The sequence below is a fragment of the Orbicella faveolata genome, unplaced genomic scaffold (assembly GCF_042242905.1).
Source record: "Orbicella faveolata isolate gen_17 unplaced genomic scaffold, um_ofav_v1 contig_1, whole genome shotgun sequence".
NCBI classification, from domain to species: Eukaryota; Metazoa; Cnidaria; class Anthozoa; order Scleractinia; family Merulinidae; genus Orbicella; species Orbicella faveolata.
The window spans coordinates 6,388,471-6,413,226 of NW_028301536.1; the positions used below are offsets into that span (position 1 = coordinate 6,388,471).

The 24,756-nt window shown below is 39.5% G+C and overlaps 1 protein-coding gene across 1 annotated transcript; it reads left to right on the plus strand.

Annotated features, from left to right (window-relative positions):
- The first annotated feature begins 752 nt into the window (after positions 1-752).
- LOC110042359 (phosphatidylinositide 4-phosphatase SAC2-like) lies at positions 753-23,188 on the plus strand. Its single transcript, XM_089286725.1, has 25 exons — positions 753-959; positions 1,087-1,167; positions 4,662-4,798; positions 5,472-5,618; positions 6,016-6,072; positions 6,941-7,063; positions 7,467-7,523; positions 8,771-8,948; positions 9,264-9,331; positions 10,369-10,480; positions 11,566-11,633; positions 12,137-12,175; positions 12,481-12,566; positions 13,131-13,208; positions 13,860-13,980; positions 14,882-15,010; positions 15,299-15,369; positions 15,529-15,575; positions 16,661-16,856; positions 17,806-17,877; positions 17,986-18,059; positions 18,582-18,704; positions 19,205-19,292; positions 20,074-20,410; positions 21,390-23,188. Exons 1-25 carry the CDS (start codon positions 863-865, stop codon positions 22,338-22,340), a joined length of 3,537 nt encoding a protein of 1,178 aa, XP_089142851.1. The 5' UTR covers positions 753-862; the 3' UTR covers positions 22,341-23,188.
- The last annotated feature ends 1,568 nt before the right edge of the window (positions 23,189-24,756 follow it).

The following is a 24,756-nucleotide window of genomic DNA, read 5'->3' on the forward strand; positions in this document are numbered from 1 at the left end:
TTGATCCTGTTTGACAAGCATAACCAAGCTTGGTCAGTCAAGATGGCTTGATATTGACCTCGTTCTTTTTTTTTCTTTTTTGCGAGTTTATGAACCTCGACTCCATCTTGGTCCATAAACACGCGAAAAAAGAACTTGGCCAATATCCAGCTATCTTGACCTCACACTGGGTCAATAACCCATACTTATTATACGGCTAGCTCCGTGAGCGGGCAAGATGAATCAAATCCTGCACTGTGATTGGCTACCCGAGCGGGCAAGATAGAACTATCTTGCCTGCTCGGGACTACCCGCCGCGTCCCGCAGGAATAATTTCCCCAAAAGCTACATAATAAATCCTTTATTGACCTAGCTTTTTCGGTCAAGATGCCTCAGGATATTGTCCTCGTTCTTTTTTTTGCGAGTTTATGGACCTCGACTCCGTCTCGGTCCATGAACACGCAAAAAAAGAACGACCAATATCCGGCCATCTTGACCTCATACTTGGTCAATAACCCATATATACTTTTTCACGAAAAATTACTGAAAACAAAAATTCACGAAAAATCTTACGGATTTACATAGAAAATGTCGAATTTAGCCAGGAGCCAGATTATGGCTTCTGATTTAGCACATTATTTGGCCGGAAGGATTTATTCGGAACACTCGACACCATCAGAAGCTACCGGAAAACGATCCTTCCTCACCCCTCCCTAGCGAATAGCATGCTAGAAGACTCTCGAAAGTTCGCTGGGAGTTATGGGTAACAAATACTTCGACTCAAAACACAACATGGCGGCAATGAAGTGTCGATAGAACCGGGAAGTCGGGGATAATGCGAGCAAATGGGATTCATCGGTCTTCCCTTGCTCCCGGCTAAGAGATGGAACTTTTCCAAGCCCAGGACAACTTCATAATTTTGAATGGACGAGACAGTTTATGGTGCAACCGGCAAGATGGCCGCCTGCAACCGCGATTCGGTAAAAAGTAGCGCATTGCGCGATCATAATTCAAAGTGTTGTGAACTGTAGATCAGCTGAAACCTTTCTATACTCTATTGTTAGCTTTTGTCTTTTGATAGATTTATTGTTTTGTTCGTCGTTGTAGGAGTTGATCTGGGCGAAGCTTGGTCCTTGAAATGCCGTGGAATTGTGTATGGAGTCATTGGAAAAATACAGTTTTTCCCTGGTAAGATGCCGGCACGCTCATTATGTGCGTGTAAAATTACTCCACCTTTTTAAATTTTCATTACGTGTTGAAAATTTTTCGTCTGCTTGTATTAACCGGCTATTGCATTTTCTTTGCATTTCAGTCTTTAATCAAATGAAATCGGCCTTACAAGAAATATAATTATATAGATTATACAGCCCGCCAAGTTTTACGGATTTAGTGGCCTTTTTAGGGGAGAAAGCTACATGAAGTTTAATTTGCGATCTTGCGAATTTAATTTCTAATACTATAGCTGATAGTGTTGTAGACAAATTTTAAGTCGTGTGGAATGAGAAAACAAATAGAAGCGTATTGGCGATCAGATCGTCTAATTATTTACTTATCTATCGATAAAATTAAATTCAGTCGAAACAAACCGGCGAACTGAGAGTGTTTATTTATCAACAACCGATCAGCCATTACGATTTTGTATTCAGAGTTCAGTTAAAGTTGCGACTCTTTATGGCAAATTCTATAACACATACCCGTGAAAAAATAATCGAATTGTACAAAAACTCAATTATAGTGCGAGTATTCGTCGAAACCGGCGTCTTGTCTCAGCAGTTCACAGTTTGCGGTCTATTTTCGTGGCATTTTGCACTTATAATTTTAAACGTGTTTTTAAAAATAATGCAAATCCACTTTCTCTTGTTGGGATTTCAAATTGCATGATCAAATTTGCACCATCTGTCTGACAAATAATTTAACGTTTCATAAACACGATCAGGTCTATGCAGTCATTTCGTCTGCGATGTTTGTACATGTATGAAGGATTACTTTCACGAGGCCTTATTTTAACACGACTTCGAAACGTGTATAAAATAACGTGAAAATCTAAATTAAATTTACCAGCAAGTCATTTAGATAAATATCAGTAGCTGAAATCAATTGACTCTAGATTATTCTCCCTATAACATTATTTTTTTCTGTGTAGTGCATTGAGTATTTAACAATTATTCACCGAAGTGGAGGTGAATGGTGGTGGATATTTACCGAGCCGCGAAGCAGCGAGGTAAATATCCGTCACTTTCATTGACACTGAGGTGAATAATTGTTTTAGAATATACCACACAAGCTGAATAATTAGCAGACCAAAACCTTATTTTATGTGTTGACTAGTGGTCAGAAATTTTAAAATCTCTCGTGCTGGCTGCTTGGAGGTGAATAGTACTTGCTAATCACCTCTGAGTTAACCAATCAGAGTGTGCGAAAAGCACTATTCACTTGTGTGGTATATACTAAAGCTAGTAATTATAGCTTTTCTTATGTGAAGGTTAAAAGTTGGGCAAAACCTAAATGACTGTTGTGTGACTGTTTTATGACTGTTGCGAATTGCATACATTGTGAACATGTATGACTCACCATTATTTTTAAGGCACCTGACAACAGTGGACATATTTTTGTCATGAGCAAAAACAGTGAAACCTCAAAAGTACATGTATGCATAGTTCCAAAAATGTTGCATAAAAGGAAGATAATTTATGTAAATTATGTCAGGAGCAAAACCATATACAGCTGTACACTATTATAATTTCCATTCACATGGATCCTACACTTGGAATTTGAAGAATTCAAATGAAGCAAAAACATATTTTGGACTTGTTACAATTTCTTTGACAGCAGGTTGTTAAATTCAGCGAAACAATAGAAGGCATTTCTTGGTTTTCGTGGTCACTTAGGAACATCCCTATGCGGTGGTGCACCAAGAAACTGGTTATGTGGTTAAATTTGTGTTTTGTTTGAAATTTTCAATCACACCATTTTCATTTAAATTTCTTTGGCCCTGCCTTCATCAGACACCAGCATCCAACCTCATCTACATGTATTGATGATAAGTTTCATAGTTAAATGAGATTTTACTGTCACACCAGTAAAATATAGTTAATGGAGCGTGACGTATGTTCTGAATGAGCCGTTCATGGCGGCATCACTTTCTATAGAGCTATTGAGCAGTTATATTACAAAGGTCAGCAAACTGTAAGCCTTATTGTAGCTAAACCTAAAACATTGTAGCTTTGTTACCTTCTGAACTTTTTAATGTACCGTAGCATTGGTGCAAAGCATTAAAGCACTATTCATGTTTAAGATGTTACATGTGTTAGGGTAAGCTGTTCGGTAGTACAGCCTTTTCTACTGGCTTACAAGCAGACGAACGTCTCCATATAAAAGCTTGGAAAACTGTTCAGAGTCCATTCTGAGTTCGTCTAAGCAACGTAGCTATTACTTATTGTAAATCTATCGTTTAATTTTCCCTCCCTCCCTCCCTTTGGAGACGAGGTTGGTCATGTATTCCAGCATAATAAACAAAGGGTCACTCCTGTGTGGTGCTGTTAAGTCTGCGCAGTGACTTCCCCCAAGCTTGTTGTTTTTTCATCGCCTTTGAACATCGCTTGCTAACCGATACTCTTGTCCGATCCAGCATGTGCTGTCTGTCATTCAGCTCGTAGTGTTGGGGAGATAAGTGAGATTGTTTTGTCACGCTATCGCCGGAAGTCGCATGGGCTAACCAAACGCAAGGCAGTGTTCCCCCATTGACGCCATCACGAGTTGTTTGTATTTGAGTAATAGCTCTGGTTCAATTACAAGTCGCCACGGTTAGCTTACTTTCGCTAGGAACAATGACATTCATCAAAATTAATTGAAAAATAATAAATCTAAGAAAAATAAGAAATGAATATTAAATAGATTAGACTTTCTAATATTTCAAGCTAAGAAACAAATGTAACCCACAGCCAAATGTAAAAGGAATGCATACATGTATGGGCGATGTGGCCTATTGGACCGGTGCTTATCTCCTGTTTCCTGAAACGAATAGAATTATTTCTACTCCCTCCTGGATCGATGGGATGCTTGTTCATCACAGGGTTTCATGTACCTCCAGCATTAAATTCAGGGTACCCATCTATTAAGTTAAACTGGATTCGTAGAGAGACACTGTGAGTAAAATATCTTGTGCAAGAACATAATGTGACCTTGGTCCCTGCCCTGGGCTCAAACCTGGACCGCTCAATCCAGACGCAAGCGCACTATCAGTGAGACTACCCTGCCTCCATAAACCAAATGTAATCATCTTTGTTTGTGCTTGCTTAGGAGATAGCATTCTTTCTTCAGCACGTTTGGTATCTTGTTAGTGTAAAAGAGCTCAGTCATGCCATTTTGAGTTATTTTGGCTGCATACAAAATCACTTATAATTTCAAGGAAACCTGAAAATGATAGTTACATGTACTAGTAGTTTACTTAGAAAAATACATAGAAAAACACCAAAGAGATAATAATAAGCCATAAAGGAACAAGGATGGTTAAGGATGACGGATTACCCATGTGGAACTTCAAAAATTTAGGCTAAACTTTTCAAGTTGCAGAAACCGTGACGAAGCTCCTTTAACGATAATTGAATTTTTAGTGGTTTGAGCAATATCTCAACAGTCAATGTTTCTTACTGTATGTGCACTAAGGACGTGATATTCTATAGGTGCTGACTGGAGGCTGTTGGTGATATCCAAGAGAACCCTCCTTGGTTCTTTGCCAGGAGGTCATGAAGTGTATAGAATTGACAGAGTGGCAGTGTTGACATTATCCTCCAATGAATCACCAGAATTTGAACTTGATGTAAGCTTTGAAACACACAGTTGCATGTATACGTACACAACCCCAGTTTGTTTGTGAGAAGATTTAAATACTCTGCTGTAATGTAAATCTAACTGAGAGAATGCTATTGAATTCAATCATGTCTCACTGTCGCTGTGCACAGTGTTCTTATTTGAATCTGTATCCCTTAACATGTGCCCACGAAGGGTGGTCACAAAGTTGAGACAAGACCATGAGTCATCTTGTTACATTTTATGCGTGTAAACTAAAATACAACATGCAGTGATCAGAAAAGTGCTTTCAGTAGCGAAAGATTTAAAGTAGTCTGCTCTAGCCTCCTACATGTATGCAGATGCTCTTTGGGCTCGTCACGCAATCTTTGTCTGCCACAAAGTCATAGCCAGGGGAAGAAGATTGCATGACAAGCCCAAACAGTGTCTGTGCAGAAGGGTATATCTGCCTTGGTGCAGTACCCATTAGAGAGCAATATCAGCACCCTGACTGTACACATGCCTTGTTTAATTTCAAATCTTCAAGTTCAAGTAAATTTAAGTAAAGTATTCTTTACATGTACTTAAAAAAAAAAAACTTGAATTTTAGAGAGCAGCTAGTTCCAGAATTGACAGTCTTATTAAAATCCAGTGTTGAAGACAACTTTGTCATGTATTAAATTCAAATTAAATTTCTGTTTCAGCCTTGTGAACTACATCAAAGTGGAGGCAGGGCTCGTAAAATCCTAGGTGTTGGAGGAGGGGGACTGGGAGGGATAGACAATCAGCAGAGAGTACTGGGACAGACATGGAGCAAAATCAAGACAGCAGCTTCGACCTTGAAGGAAAAGGTACCTGAACATAGATTTGAAATGCACACTTATGAGAGACATTTATGAAAGACATCAAGGGAAACAGTTGAATTCATTTCCCCTTATGCATCCAAGTGCTTTTTGTACATTCACATCTTGCCACTGATCATGAAAGCTCTAATTCTGCTACTGGAATGTAGTTTCAGTTCATGCAATACGCCAAGAAATTCACTCCAAAAAGCATGACCTGACCTAGGGAGGAGTTCTAGGCTTCAAGCTGTTGTTTCCACAAATAATGTTTGGACAAATTCTCTTTTTGTTATAGTGTGTTATTAACTTAAAATTAACTCTGTCAGTGAAAATATTATTTTACTTTAAGTTAAAACTGTGGAGCTGTGTTCCATTTTATTCATTTTCACAATATTCAACCCCTTAGAACATCAAAGACAGAGACCTGAAAGACAAAGAGAAATTAGAGAGAAGATTTGTTGAGGTTAGTATGGTACTTACAGTGAAGTCACATTTATTTTCAGTCAACCATAGTGAAAAAATGGGGCCTCTTTTTATATCTATAGAGGTACATGCATGTAAAGATTACAAGTACATTTGTGAGAATGCTGGTTTTTCTCTGACACCAAAGTGAACTGTCCAGTCATGTAACATACTGTAATCATCTAAGTGTGTATATACAAGTAAGACAAGGTTCAGCAACAGAGTCTCATACAAATTGCAAAAAAAAAGCAAAGCTTCGTTAAACCTCAGCTGGCTTGTACGTACATGTAGGTCTGCATGTAGGTGCTTAATTCCAGCTTCTACATGTGTAGCATGAAACAGCTATTAGTAAGAATATAATTACTCCCATCAAGTTGGAATGCTAACTATAGCTGTAGGACATCGCAAGGTACACTGTACTCCCTAGCATTCTGTCAGGTGGCCTCAACAATTTGCAGGGCCAGTACTTATTTATTCAATGTACTCCTACCTGTTGATAGAGAGAGGCATTGTGAGAGTAAAGTGCCTTACCCATGCAGCCCAACACAGTACAATAATGCCAGCCAGAGCTCAATGTCAGATCACATTAATCTACATGAAGAACACCAGCTGAGTCCAGTGCACCAACCATTAAACTGTCATGCCTCTGATTTGCATGCACATGACTGTACACATGGTGTACAGCACTATCAAAGTATGGCTCTACATGTACGCATAGAGCTCTTCCATTTTTGTTGTCTACAGTCAGTGATTCGCTGCCTGGCCCTTGAGATACATGTACAGGCAGCTTGCTGCCTATTGCAATACATTTTGTCGGGGTTGTATATATATCTCTTACATTTAAGATGTGACTCTCATAAAATTTTCAGGAGGTGCTGAAGATGTTTAATGACTCTGACTCATTCTTTTACTCACCCACTGGAGACCTGACCAACACACTGCAAAGACAGTTTAGTGGAAAATACAATACAGCTGATCCTCTTTGGAAGCGGGTGAGAAACTGTTCAATTTGTGATCCTGCAAAAATGCTATCATTCATACACCTGCTGGTTCCATACATGTTTCTATGAAATGTTGCTACACTGTTAGTAGTTATTTTTTTACAGGAATGTAATATTATTTGCTATGAATTAATACTGATAAATCCAAGCCTTAGCATTTCAAATGTTCTTGGTATTTTGTTTTTGGTAAAGTCAATCAGTTTCCAGTTTTATGTCAGGCGACTGTCAACAGAAATGTTTTTGCATCAAAATTTATATGCTTGCGTGATTTGGACACAAATCAAAAAACCAGCACTACACACTTGGTGACATGTGTCTAGTGCTTTTTTTGTCATTGTTCTTTCTTTGCTTTCTTTTGTCACTCACAGAAATATGTGATACTTTTTGTTTTTAGTGTGACAAGAGGTTCTTCTGGAATGAATTCATGGTGAAGGAGCTTTTGAATAGTGAGGTGGGCTTTTTACATGTATTTAATGTGTATGGCATGGCTCCAGTGCTTCTTATAGTTTGTTGTAATTACATGTATATGCCTACAGGCCAGTGGGGAATTCATCAATTCATTTACAACTACATGAACCTTGCCGTCTCAGGGAACTCCTTGCCATCTCCAATTCAAATCATACTACAGTGTACAGTATACAGCTGTTTCGACAAAGGTTGTCCTACTAACCTTAAGCGTATGCCACAATGCCGATTGATAGTGATAGAGTATCATTGCTTGATTGAGGTTCACGGTGTTTCAGCAAGAAGAAAAGGGAAGCATGAGTACACGTGTTTGTGCTATTTTCTTCTTTTGGCACTGAAACACTTTGCAGCTTCAATCAAGACACCTAAAACCATCATTACCCGTAGTACCTTTCAACATTATTGCGTACGCTTATACGCTTTTGTGGGACAACCTTTCTCAAAACAGCTGTTTCCAGTCATTACTAGCACCAGTTCATGATTAGTCCCTTATAATTTAGAACTACATGTTGGAACTTGTACACATGTACATGGAAATGCATGTGAACCCTAATTGGCCCTCATTTCCATTTGACGTAGGAGTGAATGTTTAACGTGTCCACTTGCCTGGCTGAGTTACTTGTACATATAATATCGCAGCTTGCAAAATCTACACAAACAATTTTTGTTTTATTATTTTTTTTTTTTTAATTTTTTGCCACACAAACAAAACTAATCTTACAATACAATGATTACTACATGTAAATTACAAAAAGATTACACGGTGTGACTGTACAAAACTACAATTTATTAAAAATGGTGAGGGAACCTAATAAAAACCACAGAGCTTGGGTTCCCTCTCAAGAAACACCAATGACTAATTGATAAATTACGTTATTAATGACAAACCTTATTTAATGGCAGAGTTTAAGTAAAGAATTTAAGTTGAGCAATCCCCAACTAGCAGACCCATAGTCACTATCAATCAACTAGTTAGTCAAATAAAGTTGAATGGAAAAGCAGCCATGCAATTAATTCATGAAATTCTAAAAAGAAAGGAAAGGAAAAATTCACTATTTACTCAAGTAGCGGAAAACATCCCCTAACAACCTGGCAACAAAATTCACTTTTTTCACCAAGGACATCAGTCTTTGTTTGAACAATGCTGTCCATGTAGAGCAGGGATTGGTCACTGCAGCTGCAGTACGTATACAGTTATATATGCAGTTAATGATTATTTTCATTGACAAATAGGATCCCCTTGCCTGCAAATGGATTACACCTATAATCCAAGGCTATTGCAAGATAGCTCACTGTGTTAACACATTTGAAGATGAGGATGCTGAGGAGGGGGAGGAGAGGAAAACAGTACCATTCCCCCCTGAAGAGTTTGAATTGGCACTCATATCCAGGAGGAGTGTGTATCGAGCTGGTGAGAATATCATGTGTCAAGTTTATAGAGCTGTACAATCTTTTAATTTTTTTGTTTTTTTGTTTTTTTGTTTTTACCTAACGGTTACATTATTTACTTGTGATGGTATGCTCGATGCATGTAATACACTGTACATTGTATGTATGTTTACATGTAATTTACAGTTTTAAATCCTAATCAGAATGAAGTTAATTAACTAAGTCCAGGTTGACTTAGAATCAGTGTATGACAATTTATCACGCTGATGATGCCGTGCATTCATGTAGTTATGCAAACGACTTCAGGGTTATTTTAATAATATGTTTTGATTTGTAGGGACACGTTACAGAAGGCGTGGTGTAGATGATAATGGAGATGTTGCAAATTATGTTGAAACAGAACAGGTACATTTGTTTGATGATTTACCGTAGCATATTACAAGAAGTCTATTAACATGCAAGTCTGCATACGTGCCAAGTGGTCCATCAGGCCGGCATTTACAGTATCTCCAGTTTCTGTAGCGTGAGGCGACTAGGAGTACTTTTACTCCCCCTTAGATGGAATGCTAGGCTAGTCCATCACAGGGTTACCCCCAGCATGATGCATCAAATTTGCCAGTACCCATTTTTATTATATGGACCAAATCCTGCGCTGTGATTGGCTACCCGAGCGGGCAAGACGAGGCTATCTTGTCTACCGTCATGTCCCGCAAGACCAATTTCCTCGAAAACCATATAATAAATCCTTTATTGATCAAGCTTGTTCAGTCAAGATGGCTGGATGTTCGCTTCGTTCTTTTTTTGCGGGTTTATGGACCTCGACTCTGCCTCAGTCCATAAACAAGCAAAAAAAGAACTTGACCAATATCCAGCCATCTTGACCTCGCACTTGGTCAATAACCCTTGCGCAAGAGCACAACAAAATGTCCCCGGCCAGGGCTTGAACCCAGACCACTCGATCCGGAGTTGAGTTCACTAACCATGAGGCCACGGCACCTCCCATGACAAGCATTACGTGTTGCCTGTATAATCAATTTGTACTTTCAGATGGACTTTGAACCATTTTTAATCCGCCGTAGGAAAAAATATGGCGGCTGTACATTTTACCACAATACCATGCGAACCTTACACGGCCCATAAAAAACCAGGAAAGCCATATTTTTGCGATATTTGTCTTTGTGCTAACGACATTGTGTATGCTAGGTTTAAGATTTTAGAACTTTTCTGTACGTTTTTATGAGCATTGTTAAAGTTTTCGTGGGCTAAAAATTATGGGTAAATGTATCAGTCGCCATCTTTTTTCTTACGGAGGATTGTGTTTTGCATAATCTACTGATTTTCTAGTTCTTAATCTCTGTGAATGCTATTAAAATCAGTTTTTGTTCTGGACTCTTGCAGTACTGAGAAAAAAGGCTTGCAATACTGTCATATTTGTTTTGCAGATTATTTGCACTTCCACACACAATGTGTCATTTGCACAAGTCCGAGGCTCTGTACCTGTGTACTGGAGTCAACCTGGTTACAAATACCGACCACCACCGCGATTAGACAGAGGTATTCATTTTATACTATGTTCAAGTAAACGCATCAGATATTATTCATTGGGTGATGCGTGTACAGGAAGTGTGGCATATTGCCCTGCATTTTGAGATGCAAGCTTCTTTCCTTGTTTTCGTTGTTGTGTTTTCTAAACTCGAAGAAGCTGTGGAAGCTGTGGAAGCTGTGGACTGTGGAAACACTCGCCTGCGGCTCGTGTTCCCACAGCTTTTCTCGTTCTCCCAAACTTCCACTCGTGTTTCTATAACTCGATAGAAACACTGTACATGTTTTCTATTTCTTAAGTGTAGCACATCAAGCACAAGAGATCAGGATGTGTTATAACATTCCCATACACCGAGAAAAGAGTTAAAAAAATAAATAAATAAATAAATATCTATCTATCTACCTACCTACCTACCTACCTACCTACCTACCTACCTACCTACCTACCTACCTACCTACCTACCTATCTATATCTATCTATATCTATCTATATCTATCTATATCTATCTATATCTATCTATATCTATCTATATCTATCTATATCTATCTATATCTATCTATATCTATCTATATCTATCTATATCTATCTATATCTATCTATATCTATCTATATCTATCTATATCTATCTATATCTATCTATCTATATCTATCTATCTATCTATCTATCTATATATATATGGCATGCTGACATGCGGTAGGGTATTTTTGATAAACTTAGAGGCACATTTGAAAATGCAATGCAACACGGGATCGGGTGATCGAGAATTACTCGTAACTGAAAATGAGAATCTAAGGAGAAACTTGAGATTGAAATTAAATCGTAAAATTTATGCCAAATCACAACCATTGCGTTCATGACATATTTTTGTTTTAACTTGTTGAATTACATGTGTTAAAGAGTTTGATTAGGGAACCATAATGGGAGAACAAACGTAAAACGGAGTGACGGCTGCGTCATTATTTTGGTCAATTAGTTTTAAGATGAGAAGGTTACGTTACCTGTCCGTCTATACTCCGCTCTTCAGTCGGTGCAGTTCCACACGGAAGCACATGACTGGTGTTTTGAAAATTAATTTTGTTGAGTATCTGTCTACAGATGAAAAGGAAACACAGTTGGCCTTCAGGAAGCATTTTGATCATCAACTAGAACTTTATAAGACTGTGGTTAGTAGACATAAACGTCTGATGGTACATGTAACAATGGCTATAATTATCTGCGATAGGATGGGATCCGATCCGATCTGATCGGATCCAGTACAATCTAATCCTACCCAGTCAAATCCGATAGCTAAGTGTCTGAGAAATAATCAATAACATAGACATCATTGATGTGTTTTTGCTTTGTTTTGTTTTGTTTGTTTGTTTGTTTGTTTGTTTGTTTGTTTGTTTATTTATTTATTTATTTTTTTGTGGCAGGGTTAGACTTTTGCTGAAAGATATATGTTTCTTGGGCTCCTTTTTTTTTTTTTTCAGTCTCACGAGATGTTTGCAAAAGAAATTTAGAAACTTTTCGGGTTACGCGCATTTGAACTTTGTACGAGTTCGCATTTGTACACCTAAAATTACCGCATGATAGAATTTGCAACTTATAAAGGACTAAAAGAACCTTTTGCTTCGAGAGTTTGCATTATTTTTAGTCAGATAGTTTTAATATTTTTATTTTCAAGGCCGTCATAAATTTAGTGGATCAATCAGGCAGGGAGAAGGTATGGTGACACGTTCATACTAATTAACTTTAAGCTGCCTTAATAAAATGTCAACCTGCAGTTAAAAATTGTAAACTTGCAATCTACACCTGGAACAAGAACATTTTAAACTCTCGTAGCTTTGTAATGGTTTGTTAGTTATGTACCGTACAATGCAGGTTTTTGGTTTGGTTTATATTCATACAGTGCGTAGTAAGGTTACTTGCTTTAGGAAAACGTAAAACGTTTATATGTTAATTTTGAACTCGTCATTTATTCTACTCTATTTTATTTACAGCTTTTTTTTTTTTTTTTTGTTCATGCAGATAATAAGTGACGTTTTCATAGATAATATCTTGGGCTACAACAGTCCTTTCCTTACGTACATCACCTTCGATTTCCATGAATACTGGTGAGTTTCCAAAAAAAATATACGCTTTCTTAATCTGTTACGTTGTGAAGTTTTATTGTAACAACTAAGCCACATGTAAATAAACTCGAGACAGCTTTTTGAAATAAATTCAGTTGTAGTTGTACCTTGCGTTTACGGAGATCTGCCGCAGGCCGCCATCTCCCATAAGTTTAAATGTGGTCCAGCTACGGGCAAACTACATTGTTATGTATACAATTTAACCTCGTGTAAGTCAAACCTATCTTAAAGCACGAGAAAGACTGCTCGCAGTCTAGGTTTTACGGCATTCAGTTGAAGACCGCTCTGAGAACAAAAACTGTGCAGCACAACTTGAATCAAGGGTTTGCTACAGACATCTTACAACTAATACCGTGTCTCTGGACTTTTCATTTAGCTTTAGGATCTTAAACGGTTTAACGAACTTGTTTGAAGAGGCGGAATTCAGTTTATCAGTTGTTAGTTAGCAGTTCAGGTTGTCCTGGTAATTAAACTAGACAAATAGCAAACCTAGAGTCTTTAAATCAGGTTTAATGATCCAAACTTCTTCCTTTCCTGTCGTTGCAGCCGTGGAATGAGATTTGAAAATGTTTCTGTGTTGGTGGAGAGTATCCTTGAGGTTATTAAGGATGTGAGATACTGTTGGTATGTGTATCACGTTTTCTTTGTGATTTCATAATTTAGTAATTTTACTGACGCCAGTCTAAACCAAAGTTATGTTGACTAGAAGTTCTTTCCAGAAGGATAGTAAAGTAGTGTATTAAAGGCTGGTTTTCAGTAGCGACGGAGTCTGAGTCGGCGTCGTCAGAGTGCTTATGACCCAGTGAAAATCGAAAATCCGAGTCATAAGCGGGGTTATTCGCTTGACGGAATCAGAGTCGGGAGATCAGAACGTTTCCTTTTTTTTATTCGATTACGCTTACGACTGTGGACTTCTTATTATGAATCCGACTCCGTTGTCAGTGGAAACTAGCCTTATGAAGCCAAGATTCCAGCTTCAAGTGTAAATTGTAAATTGTTTTATTGTTGTGGACTTGTAATTGGCAGCATCTTAAACTGTCAAAATGCTGAACGTGCATTTTGCACATGTGGCGAATGTTTGGTACTCTGCTTGGCGTAACAATAGTGCGGTGTTCGTGATCGTGTTTGTTATCGTGTTCATGGTCGTGATCGTGGTCGCGGTCTTGTTCGTGATCGTGTTCGTGGACGTGACCGTGTTCGTGGTCGTGTTCGTGTCCGTGGTTGTAATGTCTACCAGTACCCCGAAGTAAATGACTTTCTGTTGTTCTTTGGAAGGACTGATGATAGAGGAATCATTTGCGATCAGCGAGGTATATTCCGTGTCAACTGTATGGACTGCTTGGATCGGACGAATGTTGTGCAGGCAGCCTTAGCACGTCACATTATGGAACAACAGGTAAATTAATGTGAACAACAAGCAAACAGACAGACAAATACTTTGATGTGTGTGTGGCGCGCAACTGCCCTCCGGCAGTGAAATAAATAAATATTGGAGAGGAAGTTTAATAGAAAGTGGAAACGACCTCAGTAGACACACGGCGTGTTTTATTGGATTGTCTTTGCTGAGAGAACACGATTGCAGGCACGTCGTTTGTCTTTTCTTATGTTTCGCCTTAGAATACCTACAATGCACATGTTTGTTATCCGTTGTTAAAAGAGTCGCCTCCGTTTTTTCAGAATGATTATCAACTCAGCTCCACCTCGTTGACAGATTTTTTGATTTGTACGCCCAGAATCTACTGATCGACCCTTTGCACGATCCGGTCACATGGTACGGAATTAATTATGCTGGAACGCAAGTTACACAGTGGGACTTCCAAATCAAAGGAAAGTCGGGCTGGACTGGTTCGAGTTCCTTCGTTTTGGAAGTCCCACTGTAACTTGCGTCCCAGCATAATTAATTCCGTACTATGTGACCGGATAGTGGAAAGGGTCTATTAGCAGCTACATGTACAATCCCGGCCAAACTTCCTTGAAACGCGTGACAAAATAGCAATTCATGACACATGATCTTAACCCGTATGGTAACAAACATTCTATTGGGGGTGGAGATGGGGAGGTGAAGACGAAGACCATTTGCTGGTAAATAGGTGGTGTCCCAAGACGTTTAGCCAGGATTGCAGATTATGAGCACAAAATTTCTTGGAGATGATTGTTGAGGGGTCGAAAAAATAATCAGCCACACCTCATAGAAATCTCGAGCTGACAATCTAACTGGAATTGTTTCCGAAGAGGTGACACGGTTGTTTGAGCCTTAAATGTAGAACACAATGAATCTCATTGACTGTTTTTTTTAGCTGAAGAAACTAGGCAAGCAGCTTCCAGACCAGGTCTTGCCTTCCTCTATAAGGACAGCTTTTCAAGAGATGTGGGCTAGTAATGGTGATGCAATTAGTCGGCAGTATGCTGGTACGGCTGCCATGAAGGTACGGTGTATCACACACGTATAACTGTGTACCTTTTGATCAGTTTGTATGTGACTTGTATTAATTATGATGTAGACTGCAGACTCAGCGTGGAGAAGGGGGGAGGTGGAGGGGGTTTGGAGGAGTTAGCTAGTGCACTCACGAAGAGCTATCGCTCAAAACGTCATCGTCGCATACTCGCTTTGGCGGTTAATTAACCTTTATTAACCATACTTTGGTAAATCGCCAAGTGTTTTACTTGAGATTTTTATTCCAGAACAACTTCCCAATGTATTTCATCTCTTTCAGGGAGACTTTACCAGGACCGGAGAGAGAAGATTTACTGGCGTTATGAAAGATGGTTATAATTCCGCCAACAGGTTTGTTTTGATCGCGATCTGTTGGCAAAGGCATTAATAAGTGTGGGTAACCTTGTATTGTCGAGTTACGCTTTTTTTGTCTTGTATGACTCTCCTTCCCTTACTTGTAGGAAGACTTAATACTCAGACTACAAATTAAGTGGTTCTGCCTTCTTTTAGGTATTACCTGAACAGGTTTAAGGCGGCTTACAGGCAAACATTGATTGGTATGTATTTTGAAACTTGTAAGATCAAATCACGCACATAATTATGTGAAAAGGTCTTAAAATATCGTGAACTGGACAAGGTTTGAGTTATGACCTGTTATCGTGTCAAATCATAAAATTTACAGTCTGATCTTTTCAACTTTTCTCGTGATGTCTAACGATGTGTACTGACAGGGTTCTAAAGCGACGAGGTAAAAGGGAACTGGAAAATATGGTTGGAACAATCCACCGTAGGAAAAAAAGATGGCGGCTGTACATTTAGCACAATACTTTGCGAACGTAACACAGCCTATGAGGCACAAAGAAAGCCATATTTTTACAATGTTTGTTTCTGTACCAAGGACATTGTGTAGCTTAGGTTTGAAGATTTTGTAACTTTTCTGTACATTTTTATGAACGTTACTGAGGTTTCCGTTCCATGGGTAAATGTACCAGTCGCCATCTTCTTTCCTACGGAGGGTTCCTATTCTATTCTTGCTGTATATAATTAGCAAGTTCCTTCATGCCGTAGTCCTGTTCCCATTTTTTTTTTTTTTACGTATCGAACTTAAATGCACATTTAAAGTCTGTCAATCGAAATTGAATATAGAGAAACTCTGAAGAACTCCAAAAACGTGATCTTAGCTTCTTTTCAACTGAAATATGTCATCTTTCAGGTGCTGGCCTGGCTACGCGGCTGAAGTTTTTCCTCATTTTATTTTTCACTTTTCTAAGGGTAAACTGTATCCTCGAAGGCGGGTCAAACGCTCCCAACATTTCAACAAGGCATGTTGCAACATATTGTTACGCATGACAAGTTTCACTCGTCTAGCCACTCTTTAGCACGTTTGTGGCAAACTTTTCCAGCATGTTTAGACAACAATATTGTAATGTGCTGTGTCGAAATATTGACCTCGTTAAGCCGAGCCTTCACACCCTCAAAAAAAAAAAAAAAAAAAAAAAATGATCAAAACAACCCATTTAGTATTATCTCATATAAAATGCACCAGTACACTAATAATGTCTTTACGTCTTTCTCCAATCTCTTCGTGTACTTCTTATATTCGTCCTGGCTTAAAATCGCATTTTCCTTTTTTGGCTCATAGATGTAATGCTTGGGAACCCTGTGACAGAAGACATCGCGGCACTGATAGCTGCCATGAGGAACGGTCCGGAGGAGGAGCAGTGGACGATGGAGAGAGAGGAGTGTGTGGCGCAGTTAGTACAGCACTGTAAACAGCTGCTGCTTACAGATGAAGAAGAGTGTATGTGTGGCTGGGCCTTGGTGGACCCTTTTTACAGGTACTGCAGGACTTCAAATAATTTCCCGGCTGGCGCCGGTCAAATTGTCCGGTCAAACCTATTTTTGCTCGGACATATCCCATTTTTGGCCGGAAAAACATCGATTACGTCTTATCGCTATAAAAGTGCCTCGTCCCCCCTTCACGTGATTTTTAAATATGAAACAAGTACATTTTCAAAGCATTTATTGTACATGAGCATCAATCTCAATGCAGGAAAAGTGGAACGCATGGTACAGCAGAATCAGTATCACATATGTGCGAAAATTTGCAACGATAGCCGGAAATTTTATGACTATTACGAATCATGTATTAAAAGTTCTTCGTCTGGTAGTTAAGTATCAGCCTTTTTTCCCTCCTTTTTCACAAACGTCAATGATATTGAACCTTTAAATGTTTAAACTTGAAACTCTAAATTTTTCCGTACCAGCGTAAACGACCGGACAAATTGTCCGGCCATCTAGGGATTTGACCGGACATTGTACGTTGACCGGCCGTTATTTGAAGCCCTGTGCTGGCATTGCCCGCGTCCTGATTGTAATGTTTATAGAGTTTGAAGTCTAAAAGCATTGTATTTTAATACTCATAAGCAGCCTTTTGTTGTCAGTGTTTGGGTCAGTATTTGTTTACTTTGCTTTCTATGTTTTATTTTATTGTATACTCAGTCTACATTTAGCAACGTTCAAGTTTCATTATCCAGCGCGTGCAATTTGTAACCGTTTTAATCGTTGTTGCTATACAGTGTTTCACCACATAATTTATTAATAGTTTGTTGGCTGCAAGACCGCTAAATTCGTCAACTTCGTGGCCAGGATGTTATTTATTGTCCTTGCCTTGCCACTGTAGCTAAACACTTTCACTCTTCGTGAACTCTGTCCTTATCATTAAAGCATGCCGTTTGTGGTTTTCTGGAGTTATTTTACTCAGTATATTAATGTGTTTCTCTGCAGCACGGATGGTGAAGTGACACAGGACCAGGATGTCATTCTCTTGCTCACTTATCAGGCGTACTATGTGGCCAGGTAAACCGAAGATTAGTTAACTGTTTATTATGGCGCAAGCTATTTGAAGCTTAAATTACTCAGCGGAATGAACGTTTAACTCCGTTTTTTATTTCAATCATTTCTCAGCTACGATGACGAGGCGGAGAGGATAACCCAGTACGAACGCATCGCGCTTGAAGACTTAGAAAAGATTGAGATTGGTGAGCCATTTCAAAGTCATCTTTTGTCAGTTGGCATCTTGTTTCAGCAGACATCCAGCACATGTACACACAGCCAAAAGTGATTTCTGAATATACGCAGTTTCAACTATGGGAGCGTTCGCTTTTATATGGGATAGAAATTTTACCTTATCTCCCTCCCCCTCACCCTCCACCGCCCGCCCTCGTGATGCTAAAATTTTGAGATGCCCCCCCCCCCCCCCCCCAAACCCCCTCTGAAACTTCTCAAGCTAAACTTAAGAATATCAGATGAAATTCCTTTTGCAAAATGGTAGGTTGGGTTGAGTTGATGCTGTTCGCAACATACATGTAATAAAGGATATGATCTGGGGGATCAGGGGGATTTTTAGCCTCTTCAGAAAGGCTACAAGCAAAAAGCAAAATAACAATAACTTGCTTTTCAGTGTACAATGTAAACTTTTTCTCCAACAATCCCACTGGTTATTTTCCATCACTGTATGATTTTTCAGTTCTAAAAAGTCGTCTCATTGTCTTCTTTTTTAGGTTTTGAAACCAGTTTCAAATTCAAGTATCTTTTCATTCGCATATATTGGCGACACGAGGGGAACTCGGGTTATTTTCACACCTTGCGCACGATTCAGCACCGTACAGCGGAGGACGCCAGAAGTAAGGAAGCCGCCGTGTTTTTGTGTCAGCGTGATATTTCGACATAATTTATGCGCAATGTATAATGTGATATCTACGATGCTTTACGTACCGAATGTTGAAGGAGAGACGATGAGGTTGCAGAGTAGGTGTGGGACGCTTGGATCGAGGCAGATTTTAGCTAGCTTAAACAAATAGTCCAATAGAAACTTATAGCTGTTATAGTTTGAAGGAGCTCAGTCACGGTTTGCGCATATTGAAAAGTTTAGCCTCAATTTTTCAAATTCGTCGTTTGTAATCCGTGTTAATCTTCTCCATCCTGAGCCATTCTTCTTCTTCCTGAGCCGCTCGTTATTTTAGATAGATTCGAATAACACGTTTGATAAGTGTTCATTTCCTCCTAACATGTCTATGCTTGGTGTGAAATCATTCAGTTTTCCGCCGGCACTCAGGCTCTCTAATGTCAGCGTTAAGGATGAGTGTGACCATTTTTGCACTGACATCTAATTCCTCTTGTCCAGGTGTACTGCTGTGTATTGCGGACGCATTTGCCTCAGCAAGGGCAACATTAGAGCTAGGATTGAAAGTCACGGAGTGCCGATTGGACAGGTAGGTTATTGTATCAGTGTGTCATGCAATGGTCTTTTCTATCCTCGCTGATTAGGTGAAAAGTAGTCGAACAACACTGTAGAATTTACTTCAGACCTGACATAGGTCATCATTTTCTGTTCCTCGTAAGATATAGGAAGAGATCTTTATGTTCTTGTTTGTTGGTTGGTTGGTTTTTTCTTTCGCTCGTTTGTTTGTTTGTTTGTTTGTTTGTTTGTTTGTTTGTTTGTATGGGAACGCAACGGCTTTGCTGGAAAAGTCAATTATTCATATATTTTGTGAATAAAGTCTACTTACCCTCTTGCCTTGTTGTATTCTTTGCTGCTTGCCAGCTCCTCAGGCCGATCTAACGCGATTTCGGCGAGTTATCGTTCGGTGGTTTTCCAGCAAAGCCGTTGCGTTCCCATACAAACCTTTATAAATTCAAACCGTTGTAACACAGCACCTCCATATGCTGCAAGGCGAGAGTCACGTTTTGCGTAATCAAATTCTGTTGTTATGTAATAGCATATGCCACCTGTCACGTTTCACTGAAGGCTCGCATAAAAGTAAAAAAAAAAAAACATGTAACTCCTCGCATTGTGAGCTTGGGCCGCCTGCGATTGGTCTTACAGTCAATTAGTTTCCCACTAACACATGTCATTGCCAAGACCGGTTTGCCTCACGACACTCTTGCTCGGACTGATCTACCGAATACAGCGAGAGTTGGCAATGTAAGAGACGTGCCGAGATAATTATTGGCGTTATTTGCATTCTTTTTCTTCTTCACTTTACCATTCAGAAAGAAAACCAAGGTTGCTCCAAGTGTTATTCAAATCTCTTCCAAGTCACGCCTCAGCAGCTGGTCTAGTTTGGACACTAAGCTTCGAAGCAATTCCGTCGTTGAACGCAACTTAAGCGTATCGTCCTTTACGTCCCTTCGCCGCTCCGATCTCGGCGACCTACCCAGGTCTTTCTCGGACTCTTGTCTCGCGAAGAGACGCCTGGAGGACAATGTGGATGAATTCAAAAATCCCAGTTCCAGTGCTCCGCAGAGCTGTTCTGGCAGTTCTGGGAGTGATGAAGACGAAGATGAGGGGTCTGGGGAAACTGAGGACATGGATCGCTTTGAACCATCGGTAAATAATACTTCTTGAATTCTTTCAATATACGAATTCTCCTTATCGATACCGCTATTACGATTTAACTCTAGTTGGAAGAAGTTGATCGAGAATCGAGATTCTCATTAATCCAGGCGAGACTTTATATTGAGAATGGCCATTAAGGTGGCTCAAATCAGTTTCCAGCACTCTCCAAGACTTAAATTTTGATGCGTCATTATAACTACTCTTTATCAGTTGATGCTACCATCATGGTGTCAAAAAACTGTCCAATCATTGCTCAACAAGTTGTTGTCATTGTCGTGTCACAGTAGGTTACCATAGCAACAGTATGACCTGCCAAAAACACCGTCGATTTTAGCTAGAAGTGCTTGTAATTCAAAAACGACAGGGTGAAACCCATTTTTTGTTATCGAATTTTGATTGGCAGGATGAGTCGCAACTTTTGGCAAATTTTAAAAGCTTATTGAGAATTGTCTACAATGGGTATTCATCACCTCGAGTTTCGAACTGAAAATGTTAGAACGGAAGTTTTAAAATCTTAAGGGGTGACTTTTAGCCGAATAAAACTGAAATTTTTCCGTGTTACATACATGTAAGAACTGTTTCAACTCCTGCAGTCCTGTAAAATGATCATAAACTGGATCAGTGAAAACGGGCTTAGCTTCATGATCGATTATTCCACGAATATGTTGATAAATTACTTCATTTAATCACTGATGTCGCTATTCTAGAATCAATGTAGTGTTTCTTGTGGCAACAACTGCTCTTGTCGACCCGTTCAAATACTACGATCATTTTTGTTTTTCTGTTTTGTTTTGTTTTGTTTTGTTTGTTTGTTTGTTTGTTTGTTTGTTTTTTGCAAGGTGAACACGAATTTGCGAGTCAATAACTAAAACCCACTTATTTGAATGGATTTTTGACAGACTAGCATTTCATAAGTCTTGTTGGCCCGGGTAATTTTTTTGCCTGACTTATTAAACGTCTCTGTTTGTAGGTCAGCAATGGTGAAAGGATAAGTACTGCTGGCCTGGAGGTCAAAGACGATGCGGAAGAAAGCGAAGTGGAGTTATTGCCTGAAGATAAAGCCGAGAATGACGAAGCAGAGAATGAAAACGACGAATCGTGTGCGTTAGATAAAGCCCTTCAAAGTGAAGACCTCACTGAGGAGGGCGTTTCTACCCAGCCATGTGCATTTGTTGTAGGTGATGAGGCAGGCGCTGAAGAAGGGGACGAAGAGAGTAGCAATGAACGCGAAGCCATCGTGGAGGGAGAAAACAGCTCCAGAAAAGCGTCTTCTGATTCTGATTCTAACAAGGAAGAAGCGGAGAGTCAAGTCAATCACTGGGTACATGAGAAGGTTAGTGAGTCAAACGAAGGAAATGATGACGAGGGTCAGAATAGGAGAATTGAAGAAAATGAAATAACTGGTGACCAACCAGCACAGGAGAAAAGTGAACTTACAGAACACAATGGTAGTTCTGAGTTAAGCACTACTGAAGACAAAGCCACGTCACAGTTTAAACAGGAAAATGGAGAAATCAAATTAAAAGACCTAGAAGGTGAAGCGAAAACCCAAGATCCGCAGATAAGTTTCCACGGAGCGACTGCGTCGATGCGAATCAGTCATTCCAACGTGGAGCTGGGCAGCATGGCGTCCTCTGGGACACTGAGCAATGGCGAACGAAGCCCGGAAAGACGACGAATCTCTCGATTTCTGAATCGTTCCACCGGAAACCGAACCCCGAAGTTGAACATTTTTGCCACTGCGCAGGCGCGTGGGCGTACTCTTCTTCCGGAACTGCGCAGTAAGTTGTCTTCGTTTTCCCAGCAGGTTCGCTCCAGGTCACCGCGGTTAAACACCAAACGACCGAGCTTGCACGGGGAAACTAACAGTCAACAGAAACAACGTAGAAGAACTTGTCGCACTAAAATTATTGAATTATGATATGCGGGTTACTCTTCTGTTTGGTACTGGGATAGATTATAGTGGCCTTTGATTCCTTTACTGCATTTTGTTGTTGTTGTTAGTAGGTCAATAAATCACAAAAGACACTTATAAGAACATTGAATTAATTGATAATGACAGTTTGACAAGACTTGCGGAGCGTATGACGGAAAGGGGGCTTGGGGGGGAGCCGAGGATTGGACACAAATAAGTATCAATAGAATTTTGTTGCTATATTTCACGTTAAAAACCATTGCTTTGCTCTTGCCGTCTCGCACAATAATTAGTACAGCAATCTCTAAGGTAATTGTACAGAATGCTTTAAATATTATTTAAAATTTTATTGTTACTGTATTTTTGTCTTGTACGACCAAAGTTTACATGTAACTGAATATAATTAAAACAAGATTAGATTAAGTGATAAATGATACTTAGGCGAAGTACATACATAACAACAGTTAGTGAAATTAGACGTTTAAATGTGATATGTAGTTTCCTGACCAACAATTGAAGACTCTACTGTAAATGATATTCTTATTTAAAGCCAGATACCTCAGTTCTGGATGGCTTGTTAAAAAAAAAAAGTGTTTTACTGATCTGCGTAAGCATTTTAAATGTAGGTAAATTTTAAAAAGTTCGCTTTTTATAGTTTTGTATTGTTTGTGTTTTTAAAGATAATTTTCAAAGTTGAGTTTTCGATTTAATGTATGTAAAGTCGACTTAGGCAATTTAACGGATAAAAAGGCTGTGCCTCTTTGTTAGGGTAGAGATAATACCTAACTGCAATGACAAATGTCGAATTGCTTAATTATGCTGTTGAAAATAAATTAAGCGAAATATTGTCTGAATGACTATTGAAACGCCACTCAGCTTTTCTGCTCTACGCTGGAGCCCTATGTTGGTTCAACTGGGAAATCTATAATTTTCGAAGCCCTCCTTATTCAGAAGTGCGCATGGCGCCAAGGGCACCATTGCCGTCGAAACTTGCTATGGTTTCTGTAGCTTATAATCTCTAGGAACATTTCTACGTGATGGGATGCTACTACAATCAAACCTCCCGTAAGCGACCACCCAAAATGTCAAGCCGAGGTGGTCACTTACAGGAGGTGGTCGCTTATGAGAGCTTAGACCATAGTGGATCAAAATTTTGCCTCATTAGCAGTTATAACCGCAGAGACTTACCCCATGCTTTAAACTTTTTATTCATGTAAAAAATCAATTTCGAGAAAAATCCGGTTTCCCATTGAAATATTTTCGTCCTTTGTACTACCTAGGAATACGATAATGTTACAACACCTTATTATCCAATATCCTCTCTATTATCTGTCGAGTGGACGCTTATGGAAGTTTAAAAACAAAAGAAAATTTGGAACTTTTAGCTATAAAAGTGGTCGCGGTCGCTAACGAGAGGTGGTAGCATAAAAAGGTTCCAAATATAGCGATTTGACTTGGAAACGTTTCGTATTTTGAAAAAATGGTCGCTGAGGAGCGGTGGTCGCTTACGAGAGATACTAGTCGATCGCGTTTGTACGCATGGACGGAGGCAGACACTGCGAGAGTAACTTAATCTACCTGAGAAGATAACGCAATCACTAAACAAGTCTAGCACGATAACCATTTGGCCACCTGGTACTTCATTCGTTCAGATTTCGTTATCTAAAACCTAAGTTTGAAAATCACGAAATGTCCAGGTGGCAGGAGGTTTCTTCGTTTGTATTGATATCGGAATGTTGATGCAGATGGTATGTTTCATCAAGTCGACCTTCGACTTTCACTCGTGTTACTGGCAGTCTCCGAGAGACGGAAGTAGCACGAGGTACAGAAATCCATCACATCGCAGAAACTAATGCTCAGAAAGTGACGTGAAAGTTGGTGACATTCCGTCGACGAGAATTGACATTTAAGGCAGACACTGCTGAACCCCCTCCCCCCTCCCCCTATTCTCCCTCCCCCCCCCCCCTTCGTGGGGGGACTCCCACATAAAAAAGGGCACGAATGCTCGTCGGAAATTTTGAAACGAGCCTCTAAGTGGTACTAAGAGCTCTTTTGTGGGTGTGGCTTGGAATTCTTTCACTTCTACGAAGTACCAATTGTAAAACAACGCACTAACTGACATCATAATTTCAATAGCGATAAAGACGATTGTTTCCAATACCTTCAGCTCATAAAGTTTATAGAAGTATTGTCATAAATTTATATCCTGTTTTTCGGCTCAAAACCCTAAAATGTACCGTGAAAGCTCCTGCTGTGGACCTTTTGAAGCTGAACACCCTGAGAGGAGGGTCTCAATGGGGTAGTAGTTTTTACAGCTAACGGTTAAATGTTAAACAATGTAAGGCCTCACGGTTAAACTTTTGGCCCGTTTACGGCTAACGGTTATTTTGTGTTGCTGTTTTTTTTTTTTTTTTTTTCTCGG